The sequence below is a fragment of the Sorghum bicolor genome, chromosome 2, assembly GCF_000003195.3.
Source record: "Sorghum bicolor cultivar BTx623 chromosome 2, Sorghum_bicolor_NCBIv3, whole genome shotgun sequence".
NCBI lineage: Eukaryota > Viridiplantae > Streptophyta > Magnoliopsida > Poales > Poaceae > Sorghum > Sorghum bicolor.
This window is the reverse complement of record NC_012871.2, coordinates 67,309,203-67,331,380: the sequence shown is the minus strand read 5'-3', so window position 1 is coordinate 67,331,380 and position 22,178 is coordinate 67,309,203. Positions and strand designations below refer to the sequence as shown.

The 22,178-nt window shown below is 41.3% G+C and overlaps 4 protein-coding genes across 6 annotated transcripts; 2 read left to right on the top strand and 2 right to left on the bottom strand.

Moving 5' to 3' along the window:
• On the bottom strand, positions 1,125-4,455 carry LOC8077264 (ultraviolet-B receptor UVR8). The gene is made up of 6 exons (XM_002460617.2): positions 3,912-4,455; positions 3,590-3,729; positions 3,242-3,436; positions 2,761-2,889; positions 2,381-2,536; positions 1,125-1,821 (listed from the first exon to the last, which is right to left on the bottom strand). Exons 1-6 carry the CDS (start codon positions 4,385-4,387, stop codon positions 1,619-1,621), a joined length of 1,299 nt encoding a protein of 432 aa, XP_002460662.1. The 5' UTR covers positions 4,388-4,455; the 3' UTR covers positions 1,125-1,618.
• On the top strand, positions 4,538-8,827 carry LOC8077263. Its single transcript, XM_002462789.2, has 3 exons — positions 4,538-4,853; positions 7,521-7,751; positions 8,419-8,827. The coding sequence occupies exons 1-3, from the start codon at positions 4,611-4,613 to the stop codon at positions 8,530-8,532; spliced, it is 588 nt and encodes a 195-aa protein (XP_002462834.1). The 5' UTR covers positions 4,538-4,610; the 3' UTR covers positions 8,533-8,827.
• Positions 10,336-12,843, top strand: LOC8074206. Its single transcript, XM_002462788.2, has 2 exons — positions 10,336-10,638; positions 12,441-12,843. Exons 1-2 carry the CDS (start codon positions 10,465-10,467, stop codon positions 12,513-12,515), a joined length of 249 nt encoding a protein of 82 aa, XP_002462833.1. The 5' UTR covers positions 10,336-10,464; the 3' UTR covers positions 12,516-12,843.
• On the bottom strand, positions 16,184-20,892 carry LOC8077262 (transcription termination factor MTERF2, chloroplastic). Of its 3 annotated transcripts, XM_002460616.2 has the most exons (8): positions 20,191-20,892; positions 19,372-19,509; positions 19,044-19,289; positions 18,841-18,954; positions 18,552-18,734; positions 17,941-18,158; positions 17,085-17,544; positions 16,184-16,903 (listed from the first exon to the last, which is right to left on the bottom strand). In XM_002460616.2, the coding sequence occupies exons 1-7, from the start codon at positions 20,773-20,775 to the stop codon at positions 17,199-17,201; spliced, it is 1,830 nt and encodes a 609-aa protein (XP_002460661.1). In that variant the 5' UTR covers positions 20,776-20,892; the 3' UTR covers positions 16,184-16,903; positions 17,085-17,198. The 3 variants fall into 3 exon arrangements, with proteins under 3 accessions (XP_002460661.1, XP_021307793.1, XP_021307794.1); XM_021452118.1 differs by lacking the exon at positions 19,372-19,509; XM_021452119.1 differs by lacking the exon at positions 16,184-16,903 and having other exon boundaries at positions 17,304-17,467.

The following is a 22,178-nucleotide window of genomic DNA, read 5'->3' as shown; positions in this document are numbered from 1 at the left end:
CTGATGCTGATGCTGAGACAAGAGCAACAGAATCGTCAGGCAGAAATTGCAATGCTCCCATAGTCAGCTTCCTTGACGAATTGCGGAAATTGCGGCATTTTGTTAAACTTGACGAATGAGACCAAACGGAGCCAATAACCACACGATTCGCACTGTAATAAAATTCTGAAATAGTAAAAAAGAAGACGGATTCGCACGAAGAGGACCCAAAGCAACCTGAGCAGACAACAAACCAATTCGAGAATCTCAAGGCGGAGCCGCCGCACCCTGCCTGAGGGAGGTGAAGGGAGTGTGGTAGAGTACCTGAGGATGAGAGCCCCTACGACGAACAAACGCGGCGAGGAATTTCTTCGACGGTCCTCCTGGCTGGACGGCGGCGGCGGCGGCCGAAACACGACGCGAGGAAAGGAACGAAGGCGTCCGCCCGTTCTTATTCCCCGATTGCTCTCCCGGGCAAAGATATTATCTTTCACACATAGCGAGATTCAATTCAAGCATTCTGCAAATCTGCAATTGGTTAGTTGGGACAGGCTGCACGCTTGCAGACATTCAGCGATGGGGTTTTTCCTCTCCTTAACGAGTCTCAAGATTTTTGCATTACGAGATTGTACACAGGGTGCACTATTTTCGAAAAATCAACTGATCACTTTTTAACGTTATGATCAATCTCACCCACTAATGTCAACTCAACTTCGTGCATGTATTATATCGTTGCTATCCGTTTTGCATATACACAAAGCTGCTGCTATACTACTAGCGTCATGTCCGAGTATAAGCAAGCAGTTTATCAATCAAAGCTTCAGGAACTGCAATCGTCAATCAGGATACAGTGGAACACAATTGCTACCAGTGTCATGTCCCTAGCCAGAAGGACTTCCATATGCGGCAGTTTCAGTTTTATTTTCACAAGATCGTCGTACCGTGACACCCTTCTGAACCTGGCTACTTCAAGCAGGCTGCATGTCCACACCATCAGGCAGATAGTTACTGCACAAACAACTACGGCCTCATGGACTACAAAAAGCTGCTGCCTGGAAGGGTGGTTCTGCTAATCTGCTTTGAAAAAAAAAACTACATGGATGATGATGAGACAACTACTCTGGATTGTTAAAGGTACAAATGAATGATGGGTTAAGGAATAAAACATTGGTTGCTTTTATTGAACAGCAACTAGAATCAGGCCTCCTGCCATAGTCACAATAAAAAAAATAGCACTAGAAAATTCTGGCCATCTCAACTACAAACAGAATCTACAAATCTTTGGTGAGAACACACAAGGGTGCATGTTGTACATTCATGCTTCTCGCAGTTTCATCCCTCATGTTACAGTGCTACAGAAAACCAAGAACAATGTCTACACACATAAGAACTTTCAGTGATAAAATTTAAGGATTCGAATCTACTACAGCTATGCCTACCCGGAGCCAGCCACAGGGCCTTTCCTGGTTTTTTTATTCTTTCTTGCAGATGTGTTCAACTTAACTGAGCAGGAATTCCAGTTTCCACCAACAGGAACAGCAGGATCGAATCAGAAGAGAACAATATCCTCTTCGAAATGAACTCAGATGTATGAATGCCGAAACTTAAGTGCCTTCACAAAGGAGAAACCCAGGCTGCCCTATTTCTCAGTTTGTTGCATGGAGACCAAGCACATGGCATGGGAGGCTCCTATTGCAACGGAGATGACACGAGAAGGACCCAAATCTTCATCACCATCTCTGAGGAAATTCACCTTGACTGGGAGTGGCTGAACTTCTGGCAAACCAGGGACGCCTAGCTGGCAGTCTCTTGCATTTCCCCACATGTACAAGTCACCTTTTTCTGCCCAGACAATTAAGAGCAAAAGTAAGTTCATGTGAGTTGTTTGCAGAGAGGAAATTTGATTATCTGCATTTAGTCAATAGGTGGCATGATGTAGAATCACAGTAAAGCAAAGCAACCAAGATCCACAAAGTAGATCAACCTCATGCCAGGTAAAAGTGACCTTTATAAACTGCAACTTGAGCAACCCATATTTTAGTTAAAGTAAACACAGTTCTTTATCATTGCCTAACAAATTAAAAGATACCACAAACTGCCATGAAAGAGGTTTTCTCCTTCATATTCTGAATTACAGGGTGTGTGCGTCTCTAGAATCGTATTCAAAATACAGAATCTCATTCAGTTTGTTATCATAGTTGGTATATCCTTTGATATTTCCTGCTGATCACCAGCAGAGACATTTATTAGGTTTTCGTAGACTAAGATTTTTCTTTTCTAGAATATTTTTAGTCAGCTACATAAGAAACGATAGATAAGTGAAACCAACAACCACATGTCAAGAGTAACCAGTAGAGCAATGAGTATTGGATAACTAAAAGAAAAGTTCTCTGAATTTCACCTGATATAGCAGCAGAGGTTGATCCTCCACAGGCTATATGGACAATTCGCTCATCAGATAAAGCTTTGATGGCAAGTGGGATTCTATGATTTTGAAGGGTGGGATGCCCAAGTTGTCCGTGCCCACCATGCCCCCAAGAGAGAACTTCACCTTCATCTGTAACAGTGGTGAGACATTTCATATATCATATAATGATATAATGCTATGGTGCAACAGCCAGTGTACTATAAAGTGTTCGCTACAACTGCAGTTTGAAATTAATAGTTATACGACTGAAACAAATCTCTCTCTTTACAAATACAAGTGGCTTTCTATTGGTTCATGTAGCTTATAAAAAAAAGTTCGTGAAAGATCAGACCTTGCAGGTTCTAATAACTTACCAGTCAAAGCTAAAGAATGATATCCGCCACATGCTACTTGGATTACACGGATACTTTTCAGACTAGGGACAAGCTGTGGCCTCCAATCACTGAAATTGCTTCCTCTACCCAGTTCGAAGTTTGAATTTGCTGGAAATGATACATGAAACGCAAACATTCAGCACATCAGTAAATTGGCAACAGCCATGCAGATCAGTCTAGGAATGTTCTGCCAATGCTCATATTGGCTTCAATAATTTAAAGTTTCAGTTTAGTAGGGTGGCCAACTGAAAGCATAAAAAGGCATGACAGAGATTCTGTTCACCTGGATTGAAGCAGCTTAACTGCACTTCGTGACAATACCAAAGTCATCTAATCTATGTCTGATAATGAAATGAAGGGTCTGGATATACTAACAAGCACTGGCTATTTACTGCTATGCCACTACCAGTAATGTGTATGGCATTATGAGTTGCTGGATGACGTTTAGTCAGAGCCTAACCTCCCCAACTCCATAACTGTCCATCTGAAGTAAGAGCCATTGTGAAGAAGCCACCACAAGCTACAGCGGCAACTGGAACAGGCAATGCATTCACCTTGGAAGGAACACTGAGGGAGCCAGCTTCACCTGGACCACCTCCACTCCCAAGCCCCAGCCTACCATCACCTTCATCACGACCCCAAGTGTAAAGTTCACCTGTTAGCAACGTGCAACGATCAGAGATGACTAGTTTCATTTGCAGCAAAGACCAGAATGGAATGACTAGTGAAATTACCAACATCTCTGATCGAAAAGGACGGTATCAGATGATTCAAAACTAATAGTTTACAATGAGTGAATCAGACTGACCTGAGTCGGTGATTGCTGCAGTATGTGCTCCACTAGTAGAAATGTGTGTTATCTTCCCTTCCCAAGGGCCATTCACTTGCCTTGGCAAAAGCTCCCTATGGTATACATAGTGCCCCAGAGCTCCAAATCCACCATAACCCCTGCAGACTACAGTAAACTGAGTGATGCAGCAGCCACATCCATCAAAATGCAATCCATTCATCACAAAGTTTCATTCATGGAGTAATAAGAGACTACTGAATTAGCCATCTAATCACATGAAGCATACATACTAAATTTTTCAATAGCAATCTTCAAATCAGCAATGTGGCAGTTTCCTCACCAGGTGAAGACGTCACCAGAGGTGGTCAGTGCGGCGGAGTGGATGCCGCCGAGCGCGAGGAGGCGGAGATCGCGGAGGTTGGGGTTAGGGCGGGGCACGAAGGCGGAAGACTCGTCACCGAGGCCGAGGCGGCCTCCGTCGCCCTTGCCCCACACCCAGACGCTTCCTTCGACGAGGAGCGCGGAGTGGAAGAGCCCACAGGAGATCCCAACCTCCACTCCAGACGTCTCCCCTGCAGAGGGAAGGCGTCCGGGGGTGGGCGCAAGGCGTGGGTCTGATTCGGGGAGAAGGAGGTGGGCGACGGGGGATGGGTAGAGGCGGCGCTCCTCCTTGCCGCCGCCGAGCTGTCCGGAAGCGCCACGACCCCACGAGAGGAGGGAGAATGGGATTGTTCCTTCAGAGTAGAGGGTCGGGGTGGAGTTGGATGCGGACGAGGTGGAGAAGTGGCTGCGGTGGGGGAGGAGGCGGCGGAACATTGCCGGCGGCGGCGGCGCTTTTGTTTGGCCAGCGAAAGACAAAGAGGAGGACACGAGGACACCTAGTACGAAATCGGGTGTGCGGGTTCGAGCCCGTTAGTTTCCACGTGCCCGTTTAAACTATAAGCAGGTTAACGGGCGCGTCCAACCTCCCCTTTGCCACCGCGTCGCCACCGCAACAAGGGAGGTCGGCGAGACCGCGAGAGCAGCAACCGCGGAAGCCATGGCGAACAAGGCGACGGCGGCGACCTCCTGGCGGTGGCGGCTTCTGCTGCTACTTCTCGTCAGCGTGGCCGCCCTATGCTGGATTCCTCCGGCGATCGCTGCTGCGGCGGCGGCGGCCGCAGCCGCATCGACGGCCAATGGAGCGCGGAGATCGCTGCTCGGCTTCGTGGAGGCGCAGGGGAACGCCTCATACCACTGCACGCCCTCGGGTCCCTGCGTTCCCTGCCAGTATTCTGAGAAGGTTGGCGATTCTCTCTTCTTCTGTGATTATGGGTAATTGGGTACGCATTCTATTCGGTTTCGCGTGGAGAAAAAAAAACGATCTTCGTAGTTGACATAAGAAGATCGTGTTAGGTTGCGTATTTCTAATAGGACCTGGGGATCGTGTTATTTCTTTATTTTCTGCTTTTCTGATGTAGCATATGTGATTCGTGTTAGAGGCTTAGAGCAGTGAAAGTTTATCATGAAAAGTTCAGATCTTGGTTAAAGTTTACTGCAAAATACGAAACCTGTTTGCTGCGATTGTTCAAATTTTTTGTTGCCTCGATTCAGTTACCTAGGGAATTTGCTTCGTGGCAGTGGTTAAGATAAGGTTCAAGTTTGGTTACAATTTAGTTTCAGAGAATGTCACCCTATCCACGTTCATTGTTTTGATATGATTGATACTGAGATAGCATTGACGAAGATGAACCAAAATTAAGGTAGCACGGAGCAGTAAGAATTATCTTGTGATGTTTAGCTATTCTCATTAGTCACTGAATGATTTACATAATGACAGCTAAGTTAAGTGGCTAGTGGATTTAGTTGACTTGCTAATGGACAACTTCTCTTCAGGGTGTCACTAGTTATGCTTCGTCAGTAAAATTATGACACCACTGGTGTTTGAAGCCAGTATAATCGCAAAGTGTAGTTCTTGGTTGGTGAAGTAGGAGCCTTTAGTATTTCATTGATTTGTCAATCACATTGTCTGGTACCTTCATATCCTGATTTTTCTGGTTTATGCTACAACATGTATGTCAAAATGTGTGATATAGTACTTAGTGTGTGTTCGGAAAGAAGGGGGATATTGTGGATTGAGGGATGTGGAGATCATTTGTACCAAAAAAATAGGGAATTTTTATGCTTCAAGTTACTCCAAAGGTTTCTTTGTCCCCACCTTTTTGTTGAAAACAACACTGAAGTGTGCATCTTGATGTCATATAAGTTGTGCATAGAATGCAAAGTTTCTCCAGCTGAACTGATGGTTGAATCTTAGTTTCTATGCTGCCTCTTATACAAAATCAATATGATTACATGAGTGCTCCCCCCTTATACAAAATATTTATTTTCTTTGATTGCTAAAATAATCTTCCTGTGGAAGTGGTTTGACTTACCAAAAAGATTACAACTTCAGACAAGGTCTTATAGAGACCAATACATGTCACCTTATAAGATTGGTCAGATTCCTAACCATCAACTCTCGCCCTCACCCTTATACTCCCCCTCCAACTTATCAATTCTGTCATACCAATAATGGTTCCTTGGTTCAAGTTTCAGAATTGCTTGTCATTGAAAAAATATGACCTTCAAATGGTCCCATAATATATTCAGAAAATAGGCTTATAGTTACACTGATTTTTCGTACGGTCTGTTTGGAGAAAATGGCAGCCTACTAAATACATTGGTCTATTATTTTTTGATAGACCATGATTTGCTCAGAATTGGGGTAACATGAATTTTCCATGGTCAGTAAGCAGTAGAAATGTCCGTGCTTATCCATATATGCATATATGAGCATCTAGGAAATTTAAGTTGGGTGAGAGTATGTGCAAATACATGTGCCAAACAGTCACAATCTCCTTGCTTGGCCCACTAGCAAACATAGCAGGTCTATCTACTTTTAGCGGGTGCTTTTTTTGTATCAACTTAATTGAGTTGACATTTAGTAAATATATCAAGCATGTGTTCAGATTACAGTTTACAACCATGTAACACCATTTAGGTGCTGTTTGGTAGATTTATAATCTTCTAAACATGTAAATGGCTTCCAGGTATAATTAGTGCACAAGAAAACTTGTGCCCTTGTAGAAGAGTTGTTTGGGTAAGTGATGAAATTCTTGCCCTTCTCAACCTGATGCTGCAAAGCAGGGAAAAAACAAATAAGCTATGAAGTGGTGAGGAAACAATGGAGGTCAGAGGCTTTGGGAGCTTGCACTGGCACTGGCAGATCTGTTGAGGAATGGTTGTGAACTGAAGGCCGCCAATGATTGGGATCATTACCTCGACATGAACTCGCGACTGTGCAGACTTGTTGCCCGACGCCCTTGCCAGCTGACTCAGGTTCACTGTAGTGCCACTTGGGCTGGCAATCATGAAGATCTGGAGCCTCAACCTGGGCCTCACACCCACTGGCTGAGCACGCCACCTCAAGGCAGGCCTCATGGCTGCTGGCTGAGCTTGCCGCTCTAATGGGTTCACAGCTGGCAAGCTTGCCGCCTCTGGCCATGCTCGATGTGTGAGAGAGTCTCAAAGGGAGGCCGGAGGTAAACAGATGGGTCACCGGAATTAGTGTAGTCCACTGTGGCGATTACTTTTTTATGTTTAAAATTATTAGATTTACAACTCATCTAGGGTCACGAGAAAGGAAGAGTGAGGTGAGCCTGATTTTGGTCGGAAAAATAAATGTGGTGTGGTCTACTGAGGTGATTTTTTTTTTCCAGTTGGAAAGCTCAAATAAAGGTGTGAAATTATTAGATTTATAACTCATCCAGACATGTTTTTTAGCGTGGCCTGTAAAATTTGCTGGAATTGTAAACTGGTATTAGCCCTAAAACTGGTTAAATGCTAACTAATGCAATTTTCATGCTTGTGAATTTGTTTCCCACTGTACAGGTTCTACCGGCCTGACAATAACATATCATTTTTTCAGAATGATGAAAAGTATAGCTGCAGCGAAACTGGCTATCGCCTGCCCTTGAAATGTGTAGAGGCACAAAATGCTACAAAAGAAGGAAACAAGACCAAGCAGAGGAAGATATTGGATGATGCATCCACATCAGGTGGTACGAAATCCGCATCAGGTGGTCCAAAGCATTATATTACTTACAGAAGTTGTGTGCCATTGGTTGGAGAAGAGAAGTTATCTGTTCTTGGTTTTGAGGTATTAAAAGTGCAAAACTTTTCTCTTCTATTATTACAGATATTGTTGAACTTATCATGAATTCTTTATTTACTCTATAATGTCACTTGTTTTTCCTAATGTTGATGTGTCGGGACTCGGGAGAGCTTGGTAGTTGGTACTGATGGCTGCAGGAAATGCAACTGCAGCCACAACCGCTGCCATCAGTGCCGAGCAAGCCGGACGCAGACTGAGACCAAAGGATTGATAATGAGAAATAACAGTGGAAGAAAACTGCAGAAAAATCTTAGTAAATTGAGAAGTATCTCTGGGCTAATTTCATTATAAAACTGGGCTCTGAATCATGCCCTTAAACATGCAAGCAGACCTTACCTTTTCTTTGCCGCTGTGATAGTAGATATCTAGAGCTTTTTGTTCTGATCATGATGTTTGATAAATTCCAAATACTTGTGAAATTGAAACATCCAAGTGAAAGGCGTGCCTATGTAGTTGTGTACTGTAAAAAGTGCAAAGCATGAGTTGCGCTACCTTTGTAGTTGTAGCACAATCTTGCTCGTTCTTCTGCACTAAAAATGTAACATCTTGTTGATTGCTTGTTTTCTTTTTAATCTTCATTGTCAATGAGAATCCAACACAAATTTATTGTTGTTTCCTAAAGCGTGAATCATAAAGTTATGTTCTTTTCCAGGTAGTGATGGCCGGGATGTTGCTAGTAAGTGGCCCGTTTGTGTATTATCGGAAACGACGTACAAATCTTATGCAGGGAGCTGCAAGAATCCCGACAAGTGATCCTAGGTTCTAGTATGGTATATTAACGGATTGCACACTTATGTTGATTTGGTGTATTTTTCTTGTGATTTTGCCCCTTCTCATTGTACTATTGTATTTTACACATGTAATTCTGGAAGAGGCAAAGAGCTTGTTAGGTCTCACAGGAGTAGGAACCACAGTGGTTAGTCTCATCGTACCTGGTTTACTTGGGTCAAATCTCTTGTGTTACATATTCAAATTTATGGTTTTGTTACCCCAAAAAAGTTGCTCTAACCGAGGAACTACTTTGTTGATGTTGATAATTCATGCGACCAATGCAATATATATATATATATATATATATATATATTTTCCAGAAAGCTGCACGTGCAAAACTGCATTTTTCTGGGATAACATGGTACACTGACAAGTACCTTCTGTATAATCCTTGGCTTTCGCTGGGAAACATATTTTCATTAACGTCTAATATAGATTCAAAACGTAACAATTTTGTTTCGTTTCATGTATTCACGTCAAGTGTTGACTTAAGACCTCTGTTGATCATGTTGCAAATCGTAATAATTTAAAAGTTGAAGCTTGATTTTATAAATACAAAATGCGCTGGATACAGTTGATTTCACATTTGAAACCAGGTAATTTACCAAATTTCAGAGAAAACAGAGGAGGTCCCTTTAAATTCCAGCAGTTCAAACAAATATGCAGCGGAACTACCAAAAAAAATTTAGGTTTTGGTCCGATATTTTGCATAATAGAACTAAACACTACGCAAATTTTTTTGATAAAAAGGTGGTTATTCTCTTTTTTGGATTTTGGTGCAAAAAAACCCAAAAAAGCCTCAAGAGGCCCTCATGAGGGCAATAAATTCTGCATTTTGGATGGAATTAAACATAGCCCTAAAAATTTTAGTATTTTGTATTTCATCATTCTAAAGTAGTTGGCATTTTGCATTTTATGGGGAACTAAACACCCCAAAAATATAGGGTGTGTTTAGTTTCCCGTATAATGCAAAATTCCAACTACAACAACTATGGCCTTGTTTAGTTCCAAAATATTTTGCAAAATCGACGCTGTAGCTCTTTCGTTTGTATTTGACAAATATTGTCCAATCATGGACTAACTAGGCTCAAAAGATTCGTCTTGTCAATTTCGACCAAACTGTGCAATTAGTTTTTATTTTTGTCTATATTTAATACTTCATGCATATGTCTAAAGATTCGATGTGACGGGGAATCTGAAAAATTTTGCAAAATTTTTTGGGAACTAAACAAGGATGAAATGGAAAATACCAAACTTTTCATGGTTATGTTTAGTTTCATCCAAAATACAGAGGCTCTTTTGGGTTTTTTTTCCTTCTCGAGGCTAAGGGCATGTTTAGTTCCACATGAAAGCAAAATGCAAAATGTCAACTACTTTGAAATGATAAAATGTAAAATATCAAATAATATAGGGTTGTGTTTAGTTCTATTCAAAATATAGAATATATTGCCCTTATTATGGCCTCTTAATATTCTTTTGGATTTTTTTTACCTCTTGAAGCCAAAATCCAAAATAGAGAATAGCTATCTTTTTGTCAAAAGTTTTGTATGGTGTTTTGTTTCATTATGCAAAATGACATACCAAAACCCAGAATTTTTTGGATAAAAGGGGAACTAAACACTCACTAAAATCAAAAATAGATAATAGTCACCTTTTTACCAAAAAGTTTTACATGGTGTTTAATTTTATTATACAAAATGATGGAGTCTGTTGTGCAAACCTTTTTTTTATATATAAAAAGGAACTAAACACCCCCATAATATTATAATTATTGAAATCAGCAGGGTCTCTTGTGCAAACACCCCGTGCACTGTACAGCCAATTCCCCATCGAGACATCGGCCCGTCCGCACGAATCACTGCTCTGCGCTCACCCCCGCACCGAACCTCACCCCCGATCTGATTGAATCAAAGAAGCGGCGGCGGCGATGGGCGGAGACCACGGCGGTGGGCACGCCGGCGGCGACTTCCGCCAGAAGGTATGGAGCATGACGGGCGGGCCCTACTGCCGCCCAGTCCACTGGCGCCGTAACACCGCCATCGCCATGTTCGGCGTCTTCCTCATCTGCATCCCCATCGCCATGAAGTCCGCCGAGCTCGAGGTATGCATGTGTATCCCCATTACCCAGACTCTGACCCTGCGATTTCTCCTCCTTGGCGTACATGGTCTTGAGGATTTGAGGTGACGCTTGGTCTATAGATATAGATCTGCGGCGAACGTCTCAATATCTACGCAGTTCTTGGTAGTGAGACTTCTTGTCTTCGGAACTAGGAACAGCTCATCCATTCTGTATAGCACATAATTCGAATGCAGGTGTGAAGGCCAGCTCGTTAATAGGGTACTTCTGCTCTTCATTTTACTGTAAAATTCCAAACTTTTGACTTGTGAGTGCCAATGCTTGTGATCCTGTTGGAACTGCCCCTTGAATCTTTGATCTAGTATTGCAATGGAATGCAGTTTGGGAGGCAAGTTCCACTTATTTTTGGTCATTGGGGTGGCCCAAAACTTGCTAGAATGAACTAAAACGACCGCCACCTAATTAATTTAGGGGGAAGAAATGAACTAAAATGGCATACCACGTAATTAATTAGCTGAACCCCAAAACACCATTGGGTACCCCTCCTCATCCCTAAATGCATTATGATGCTACTTCATTGGAGTGGGCTGGCTAGAATGGTTTCTTTCAATTTTCTGTCAGTACTGAAATGATCTGTGGTTAAATTCCTTGTGATGAGTGTGATTGTTTCCATTTGGATGACGTGTTGGCATGCATATATTAGCGCGGCATGCACGACAGGTGCACATAAATGATAGATGCTAATGGATCAAATAGCACCTAGAAATGATTCCACTAAAATTCTCTGGTAGCCATGATGTATGCTCTCTACAGTCTAATGAGTGTAGGGGATGATGGAGGAGATAGGGGAGTGAGATGCTGCAATTTGAGGTTACCACTTACCAGTTGCCATTTGTGTACCTTAGCTGGTGGTGGCTATTTGATGCAAATTCAGGGGAAAACATATAGGTCGACCTGGTGCCAGTGATTTACATAACGAACAATCAGAATGTAAGCCATATGTAGAATATGAGGGCTAACCATCTTGTGCTGTTTCTTGTAATTTGTCTAAGTTCATGGCTGACCCTCTCTCACTTTGTATTTTGTGAAAAAAAAGGCATTCACCAGGAAGTTAAATGGAGCCCTTGTGCTTTCTAAGGTCCAAAAGGATTTTAGACTACTTATAATAGGCATGAAGGTGGCTCTCGTTGCACATGTAGATAACCTAGTGCAAGCAAAGTGCACATAATCTACTTATTTCTGAAAAGAGTTATACAGATGCATGATAGGTTTGTCATGTCTTATGGTATCTTTCACAGAGAATGCAAATAACCAATGTAGTAATGTGCATTTTCTATTCTGAGCAAATGATATGCTGAAACATGGATTTGCCCTACTTTTTAGGGTATGGCAAAGATGCAAATAATGTGACTGAAGCTAGGTGCACAATTAAAATTATAAAGCATTTGGTTTGTCATTGTTTTATACTTTTATGTGTTGGAAACTTCACCCATTTCCTGAATGGCATGTTGACAACTTGATAAACTGAGCAGAGTCACTCTGAAAAACGTGCTGCATTTGTGCAAAAAAAAAATATCCACAACTCGAGAAAATTATTATTTTCACTTTTAGAACAATGTGAAAATTTCACATTATTAGTTTTGTGTAAAGTGGGCTAGTAACATGAATGCATGCTAAACTAAATATCTGCTTGACTTCGATTGTCTATGGGTATAATACAATAAGGAACTGTTTGTGTTATCTGGTTCAGACTTAATGTGTTCATCATTTTGTTTTGAAATTGTGGAAATCACAGTGCTAACAAATATAATAAAACTTTTATGCAGCAACGCCCACATCACCCAGTCCGGCCAATCCCATCTCAACTGTGGTGCAAAAACTTTGGCAAGAAGGAATACTGAAGGACCTTCCAACTAGCATGAAGCGCGGGCACCTTGCTTCTGCCTTCTTTTTGCGAAAACTCGTGCTTAGCGATAATGTTGGGTGAAGTGTTACGAGCATACTCTGGAATGCTTCATGTAGTGTCTTTTGATTCTCTTTCTTTTCGCTCAATCATGTTATATGAGGAATGCCTGTTGAACTCAAATAAACTGGTGATTCAAAAGCCTCTGATGAATTTACCTGAGGGGTTTGAAGCTGTGATTGTAAACATGGCATGTTGTCCTTTGCACACTTAATGTTGAAGGTTAATTCATAATAAGCATCATAGTTATATGTGTGGTTGACTGACAATGGTGTGCCTTGGTTCATTTGTCCGAAGCGAATCTACTTAAGATCTGATTTGATACATCTGTAAAGATGAAACATTTTTTTTTACCTTGCGTATGGCCTGAAAATCCTACTAGGGAGCTTTTGGAGCATATGAGGACTACATTTTTTCCCCCAAGTATTACTTGTAAATCTATGTAGCAGCTTCATACATTAGATGATTGCACATGTTCATTTGTTGTGAATTCGTGCTAGGTGACCAATGCATGCTTATCCGATAAGGACCATTTCCCGCTGATTTTTTCTTTTCTCAGGCTGAGTTTATGCTAGTCGTGTTTTTTTGTTACAAGTCAGCCAGCCAAATGAATGAGGTGGAGGCGTGGTCGGTTGGGTGGACTTGCGGGTAGGCGTGTTCTTTAGCTGATAAGCCATGACAAAAAGTACTGGCTGATTTATTATGAGGGAGAGAAAAACATTACGGAATAGCTGGCAGATTTGTCTGATAGCCTAAACGAACAAGGCCGCACTTCCTTTTCATTCCGTTGCCGGATCTATGCCGGCGAACCGGAGGACGCTGACGAAGTTCCACCCGGGAGACGACCCCGCTTGGCGGTTCCGGGATGTCGCCTTCAGCAGTGGCGTGCTCAAGTTCGTCGAGGTGGAGTGGAGCACCGCTGGACTGTGACGACGATCGGTCCGGCGCCGGAGGAGCCGACCGACCCCAGCGAGAAGGCTGTGTGCTCCTCGACTCGGACCTGATCATGTCGCCCAAATTAAATTGTTGACTGAACTTTCTGTGTATACACTTCAGGCCAAGCGCTGAGGAAGCCTCATCATGTCCACATAAGGACAAACCTCGAGATCCATTCCGACGCCTGATGCTGGAGCTAAAAGCTCAATAAGACCATGGTTCAATTAGGGGGCATGGTGCTGCTGAGAGCAATGAGGAATGCAGCAGCGACTCAAAGTGGCCCGTTGTCGCCGCCGGCGAGGCGCCACAGGAGCTCGTGGCTCCCACCGCCGCCGCCGGTCATCAGACAGTCTGATGGAGCCGGCGGCGACCGTCCAAATCCAGCAAGATCGCCCAGAAGCAGGCTTCTTCCTCCGATGCCTCCGCATCAAGACTTCGGGCAGTGGAGGGAGTGGAGCCGGCAACCGTCCAAATGCTCACGCCGCCGTCAACCATCCAAATGCACACGCTGTCAATCATCATCTACGTGATGCAGCAGCATTAAGCAGAGGCCTTCCTCCTCCACCACCGGCAGTACCCAACCAGTGCCCCGACGGCGACCAGCACAAGCCTGGACGACGCCAAGATCTTTGCTGATAAGCCATGGCAGTTATTTGTTAATTTATTATGAGAAAAAAATATTTTTTCCATGTCCTCAGCAACTTACATCTGTCCTTTTTTATGTCATGTTTGACTTGCCACAACTTTGGGATATTTCTGCCATCTCTTACTACCCTGGCATGATCTATCACCGGTTCCTACTTGCAAAAAAAAATGGCAAAATATGAACGGTAGCACTTTCGTTTCTATTTGACAAATATTGTTCAATTATAGGCTAACTAGGCTCAAAATATTCGTCTCACAAATTACATACAAACCGTGTAATTAGTTATCTTTTTTATCTATATTTAATGCTCCATGCATGTGTCGCAAGATTCGATGTGACGAAAAATCTAAAACATTTTGCAAAATATTTGGGAGAAGTTATGGCTTGTTTGGCTGATAAGTTATGACAAAAAGTACTATTTGGTGATTTATTATGAGAAAAAAACACTGCTCGTTTGTGATCCATCATTGATTTCAGAAAATATAGAACAGACAAACGTTTGTCCTTGCCATATCTCATTTTTACTGTACCACTGTTCTAAAAATCCCAAGATGGCCCGCCATGTCTGTCGATGATGTGTACCTGCAGATCAACTGGATGACAACCGGCAACGCGTGTACCGCTGTACGTACGTACTCAGCCAATGACACACTCGTCGTATACGTCGTCTGCGTCAATTCGGTCGTCGAAACATGCGTGGACTATCTAGTAAATATTTAATAATGTGGTGTAATAATAATGTTGATTACAGATTTGAAGTTGTTTTCAGAGCAAGTTCACGTGTCGTTTTGATTAAAATCCGGTTGAACTTTTGAAATTTGACTGTTAGTAGCTATTTTTTTCCCTTCGGTTTCACTGGCAGCTCCACCAGTTCAGCTAGAACTATCTTGGTAAAAATATTTAGCTAAAACTTGTCCTTGTATTACCATGCATGGATAGAAGCTGATAGAAGCTTGTTTTTTCAGCTTCATGTGTGGTGCACTCTCAGTGAGAGCCTTTTTTTTTCCTCCTTTTTTTCTCACGCTTTTTTCTTTCTTTCTCTCACGTGCTTCCCCTCCCCGTCCGTTCTCCTATTTTCTTTTCATTTTGTTCGAAGCAGAGAAAGCAATATAAAAGAAGAAAATAAAAAGGCAAAAAAAAGTCCTAATAATGTCAAGATAGGAAATTAAACTTATGACATTAGCTTCAGACACAAGCTATGATTTCACAACCAAGCTATTGTTTTTTGTTAGTTTAGTGCATAAATTTTCTTATTTGAGAGTCAGTCGGCGGTTAAATCATGGCTAATAACCAGACAAATTAAATAATTTAAGAGATAAATCAAGCGATCTTTTGTCTATACTAGCTGACATGCATATGCGACACGTATGTAAAAGTGTTACAAAAATAATTCTTTATTAGTAAATTTCTATATGATACCTTTTCTTGAATTTATATCCAGACTTATAGAATAAAAATTTTCAAAAACAAATATGGCATCACTTATTTTCTTGGGTAGTTGCATCCTTCATGACAAGAAGATTTTGCTCAATAGGGATCTAAAAACTAACATACATAGTCTCCGGCAACGAGTTGTGCTTGAGATGGCCAAGTTTTTTAATGGCGATGAGGGAAGAAGAGGATGTTATATGGGTCCCACATTATCATTCAGTTTAGGGGTCAAAATAGTAGTATCAAAATAGATGGCTACTCAAATACTAAAACATGACATAGTGCTAGAATTGTATCTTTATTGGAGGGGCCGGGTAGAAAAGTAGGGACCCGTTTTAAGTACTCCCTCCGTCCCAAATTATAAGTCAAGTTTTTCAAGTTTAACCAAATTTATATAACAAAATAATAAAATTTTTTGTACCAACCAAGTATCATTAGATCTTTGTTAGTTATATTTTCATAGTATACCTATTTTATGACATAAATCTTTATATTTCTCTCTATATTTTTTGTCGAACTTGAAAATGTTTTGACTCTCCAAGGTTTTTGAAATGACTTATAATTTGAAACGGAGGGAGTAGTATTGACGGAGATGTTTTAAACCTACCTTTATTCTATCACCTCAAAACCTAACCAACTACTCGCACGCCTCTCTCCCAGCAAGATGCAGCTGCAAGGGTGATTGAATCACTATACAGAGTTTGCAGCTGTCAGAAAGGGACGGCTTCTTACATGCAAAGGGTTTGTACATGTTGCTAGTAATTCATCAGAGCTTTCACTAGAGGAATTGAAAGCTTGTTAGCTAATATATGGGCTGTAATATTACGCATCCTATCTATCTTGAAGATCCTAGCGTTGTTGCTGGAAGCCTTGAGTGAAAGGTTTGATCTCCCATTGAGGTGGATTACTATGGTCCTTCCCACTGAAGAAGCTCACAAGTTTTTGGTTGTCAGATAGAAAGGACGGTTGCTGGACATCAATTTTGGGAAGCAATTGAGCTCCCAGTGCCAGAGCTGCAGCCTCAACCATTAATACCGAGGTTGAGTTCTTAAGCAATGCTTTGATGTAAACAGACGATACAATGCCTGTTTGATTGCTGATGATTAACACTCCTAGTCCTGCTTTTCTGGAGACCTGTGGTAGTATATCTGGAGATGTGGATGCGTCAGTGTAACACCTTGGGTTGCCTGACGTATACTTCCTGGGCCTTACAACAGCTTGCATCGGATCCTGCATGCATTCACACAAAGTTGTGGGGCATCCTTCTCTCTGTTCCTAGTTGGAAACCACATCTTTGTAATTTCTTCTTAAACCTGTAAGAACAATATATACCATTGAGATTGAAAGACTTTGCATGGCGAAAACCAAGTTCTTCATCACCTTGAATGAAGAAGTATTCTCAAAACCCAATACTTTGCTATTTTGGTATTGAGTTAACAACATCACTCATCAATCTATATTTGTACCTGTAACTTTCAAGAGAACAAGTATTACCTTCTTAATACTAAGCACTGGAAAAGTGGCCTCCCACAGCCTCATCAATCCAAGCATAAAGCTGCACAGCTTTGCGATAGCTCACTGCATGGTTTGATCTTATAAGTCCAGAAATTAACCGCCTATGCTTGATTGTAGAGGTTTCTCGAGCAATCCATCAAGTCCCAAGTACTCTTCAGCAAAGAGTTCATCGTTCTTTGCAAACATCTCTGTCAGAGTGCAGTCTATGTTTCTACTCTGCAGTACCCAAAACCGCGGTTTGATCTTCCCCTCAAGTGAATAACTGAAGTACCTTGGGTATTCTACAACTGCTTTAAGTGGCTTCTTCATGGTTCTTAGCAGAAACTCAAGCTTTGGTTTCATAACAAGCTCAATACTGTAACCTAGAAGTGGGGAAAATCTAAAGATCATTGAGCATATATCTTTCTTAGACAAACCCACCTCCAATAGGTAGTTCATCCTGTAAACATTGGAATAAGTTAAGTGCATCAAACACTTATAACAGAATTTTGTCGATATAAGTGAAAACCACACATGTTAGTCTTCAGGACAAAACATATGTCAATAAATGGCTCAATTAGAAAAAGTACCACGAGTAAGTAACAGACAATGCAAATGGAATAAACTACAATGACTACAGATCCTTACAATATTGCAAAAAGTATCTCCAAAAGGTGCAGCCATCAATGTAGGTTGTAGGGAACCAACAAAATTAACAATAAGTGCACAAAAAAAAGTTTGCAGCTTGAAGAAAAGTAAAAAGTAGATCATGGCATAGTTATGAGGCACGCTAAGTTTTGTAAAACCAAATCTCTCCTTGCACTGTATTTTATATCACACCAAGTTGCAGTCATACCTGGGGAGCAATGTACGATTTATGTCCAACAATAAAAGTTCTGGATACTTCCTAATGATGCGAGGAAGATGATGTTTAGAAACACCAAAGTTGATAAGAAAGTCGATTTTCTTCTTGAGGGTGCTATCCACATTTGAAGCAAATATTTCAGGCGCACGACACAAAATCTTTCCTGTTGTTTTCTTATCAACACCCATTTCTCTGAAAAGTAAAACATTCTGAAACACGAGGCACAAAAGTTTGTATTAAGATTTCAGTAATTGGAGGGTCAAAGATGTAAAAGAGATACAACTTAAGGGTCAAGACACAAGACATCCCCAGCTTAGGATATAACTATATAAATATGCCTACTGTGGATGCAGTTACAGACAGACAGCAAGATAAAAACATTAATGTTCAGCACCACATTCTGATTGGGAAAATATGTGTAAAACACAATGTACATTTATAAGAGCCATAATCCATGCCAGTTTAATGGAAGACATGATAGTAGCTAAACAAAATAATCCTTTTGCTGAACTTAGGTTCCAATTTGCTTCAAAACTTATATGCAACCAAAAGTAGTTTATCCATTAATGAAGTTTAAATACACCTCAATAATCATTACACACCTGCATAAACTGATCAGGTTTTCTCAGTAATAACTGTGGACTTGATGTAATGACTGGAACCACCATTTTTTTACTGATGCCCAGATCATGAAACAGCTCCAAAGCTGAATTCATTCTTTTTGAAGAGCAGCCAAGAATATGAGGCCAACTTTTCACAGCAATACCAAGGACTGTACTAGAAATCTGAAAGGAAAAAAAGTTGACTACTCCCAACAACAAAAAGAAGGAAAAACAAATTAACATGAACTTGAGGCATAGCATAGTAGAAACATTATTCTTTTTTACTTACCTTTTTTCGGTTGAAAAATAACAGCATTTGACTGTAGTTCTCTATCACACTTGTTGAAAGAATCCATGGATACTTCAACAACATCCTACCAATATAGTCTTGTTCCATGCCAGCCTAGAAAATTTAGAAATGACTAGTATTATTGTGTTATTGTCAAGTGTACCAATCTAGCAGGTTCCAATAGTTACCAAGAACAAAAATACCTTCTCCCATTCACGAATCCTAGGCTTAATATCGTTTTCAACATCAGAAAGAATGATAGGAGGAAATAGCAGCAGGACTGATGCAATCTTTGTCTTTGGAATTCCAATGTGCTCCAGAAAATCAACTAATGGCTTGAGATGGTTATCTTCTGAGCAGAGAAGAAGCATTGGAAATGATTCAATGAGGTAAGGAAATGACACATCTCCATGTCCCAACATGCTAATACCACCATACCTAGCCTCCATCTGCAAGCGAAAAAATGTTTATTTTTGCTGCATCAGTGCAATGAACTGGCATGTGAAATAGTAATTGGCACTATGAACTTACTTTTTCAAAAAAAGATAAAGTACTTTGGAGTGCATCATCTGCAGGTATTGATAAGTGTATCATCATGCGCTTAGCATTCCTTCCAATTAGTATTGCATAATCACTGCTTGAAAATAACATTTCCTTCAAAAACTTAACCTATATGTGAATAAACCAGGAGTCCATAAGAAATGAGTAACATTAACATATTATAGTGCCAAGCACAGTTGCAACTGTTGAAGAAACATACTGACCACTCTCATAATGTCTACATAGACTAGTGTTAATAAAAACGTGTGTTCTAAATTTCTTATGTTAGCTATTAGAATGATTCCTTTAATTAGTTTTTGTGCCGTGGTATGGAAACCAAAGGACTATTGAGAACGAGGTGACTCATGACACATGCTTGAGCACTTTTTAGGAATAGAAATCCACAGTTGAACAGGGGAGGAGCTTAAACCAGGCCAACGGGGGCCATGGCACCTTTCTCAACCCTGAAATTTCTTAGAAACCAGTTAATCTTGGTTAACAAATTTGCAAAATAGAGGAAGATTTCCATACCTCCCTCCTCCCCACCCCCACACAACCGCAGCTGAGTACAGTATTTGTGTGTGTGTGTGTGGTGGTGGTGGGGGGGGGGGGGGGGGGGGGGGGGATCTAACGATCTGATTGTTCTCTGTTTAATACTAGATTGCTCAGACTTAATTCAAGCTCAATCAAGGTTATGGGCTAGGTGGGAGTACAGTCGAAATTTGAATTTCATCAGAGGAACCAATGCCGCAATTAAAAAAAAATGCATAGAATGCAGGCAAATTGAGCCCAAGCTGGGGCATCTCTCACCCTGTCAATCAGCACAGTGAGGCCTGCAGCCGCGACGTAAGGCGCGATGAGCTTGGCCGAGGAGAGACGCACCCCCAAGCTCTCGAGGAGCGGCACCACGCCGTGGTCACGTCTGCTCCGTCCCATGAGGTACACCTTCCTCCTGAAACCGAGCCTCCCCACCTCCATCTCAACGGCCCCGCTGAGGCTCAGCCGGGCCCCGGCACCGGAGCTCCACGAAGCCCAGAGGCCGAGCTCGTCCAGCTCGCGGACGCCATCGGCGAGCATAGCGGCGTAGGCCGGCGCGCGCGTGGCGATGGCGGCGGCGTCGGCCGGGGAGGCGCCGCCCTCACGGAGGAGCTCCGCGACGGCGGCCTCTGCCTCCCGGACGTCGTAGGTGGGCGAGGCAGAGGCATTCGTGGACGAAGATGTGGCGTTGGGGAAGGCGGCGATGGGGCCGCCCCGGCGGCGGCGCGGGAGGGGGAGAGGACGAGGGTGCGTTTTGGAGTGGGGTTGGGTGGGAAGTGGGAGAATGTACAGCTGTGAGATTGCAGGTGTCCGCGTGGGAGGACGGAGTAACCCGAAAGTGGCGGCGGCGGTGGCCATGGCCACGGCTGACGGCGGAGAGGAACGTCGGAACGAGCTGGAGAGGGAGGACCGGAGGAAGGAGTCCCCGCAAGCTCTGTTCCGTTCCCGCGTGCATTATCCATGGCATTCGCGTGAGAAAACTCCGAGAAGAAAATGAATTTTCTCCGAAAATTTTCAGGGATCTGTTTTTATTACTGAAGTTTGTCTCGATACAATTAAGCAAATTACGCTGAATTATAAGATATTTTGAATTTTCTAGACACGTGATTTTTATTATGTACTCACGTCATCCCAAATTATAAGACGTTTGATTTTTTATTCCAAATTCGACCACACGTCTTATATAAAAAAATTACACAAACATAATTAAATTTAAGTCATTCTTGAAAAATTTTAGTAATTAATAAAGTCATGATAAAAGAAGTGATATTTTGTACAAATTTTTAAATAAGACGAGTGGTCAAATTTAGTGTTAAAAAATCAAATATCTTATAATTTGGAGTGGATTGAGTATTTAGATACTCTCTCCGTATAGGATTTAGATGTTGTTTATGACAGCTACACAGTCTCCAAAACACAACTTTGACTTCTTATTTTTAAAAATATATTTAGAAAAAATGATATATGTATACTTTTATGGAAGTATTTTTCACGACAAATCTATTCATATAATTTTTACATTTGCAAATCAACAGTTTAAAAATTATTGATGATTTATATTCTCAATGTTTGACCCAAACCTTATCCAAAACAATATCTAACTACTATACGAAGGGAGTACATATAGTATATCTAGTGACAAGATAAAATAAAAAAATATATATATAACAAAGCATATACAGAACAGAAAAAATATTAGAGTAGAGGGAGTATTCCTTTTCTCCCTGTTCAAACAAGACCCAAGGACAAAATAATCACCATATGAATAATTAGATTTCGATGACCAAAATAGATAAACTAAACAACCTTCTCAACTTTGAATTGAACATTAAACAAGTACGTGCGCTCCCGAATGACAAGTTATGCAAGTATGAATTATTCATAGGCCTGGTTTAGATCTAAAAATTTTTTGGATTTTGACATGTACTTTCGTTTGTATTTGACAATAATTGTTCAACCATAGACTAACTAGGTTCAAAAGATTCGTCTCGCAAATTATTGATAATTGTGCAATTAGTTATTTTTTATCTATATTTAATGCTCCATGCATTTGCCGCAAGATTCAACGTGGTGAAAAATCTTGAATTTTTTTTTTGGATTTTAGGTATAACTAAACAAGGCCTTAGTTGATTGCTGACTCCAAATCAAATATATATAGAGTGTTTAGTTTGAGGAACAAGTTAGTTCATTATCTATCTATTTCTCTTATTTTAATTAGTTCGAAGAATGGAATATGTTAATTTATCATCATATCATTCGTC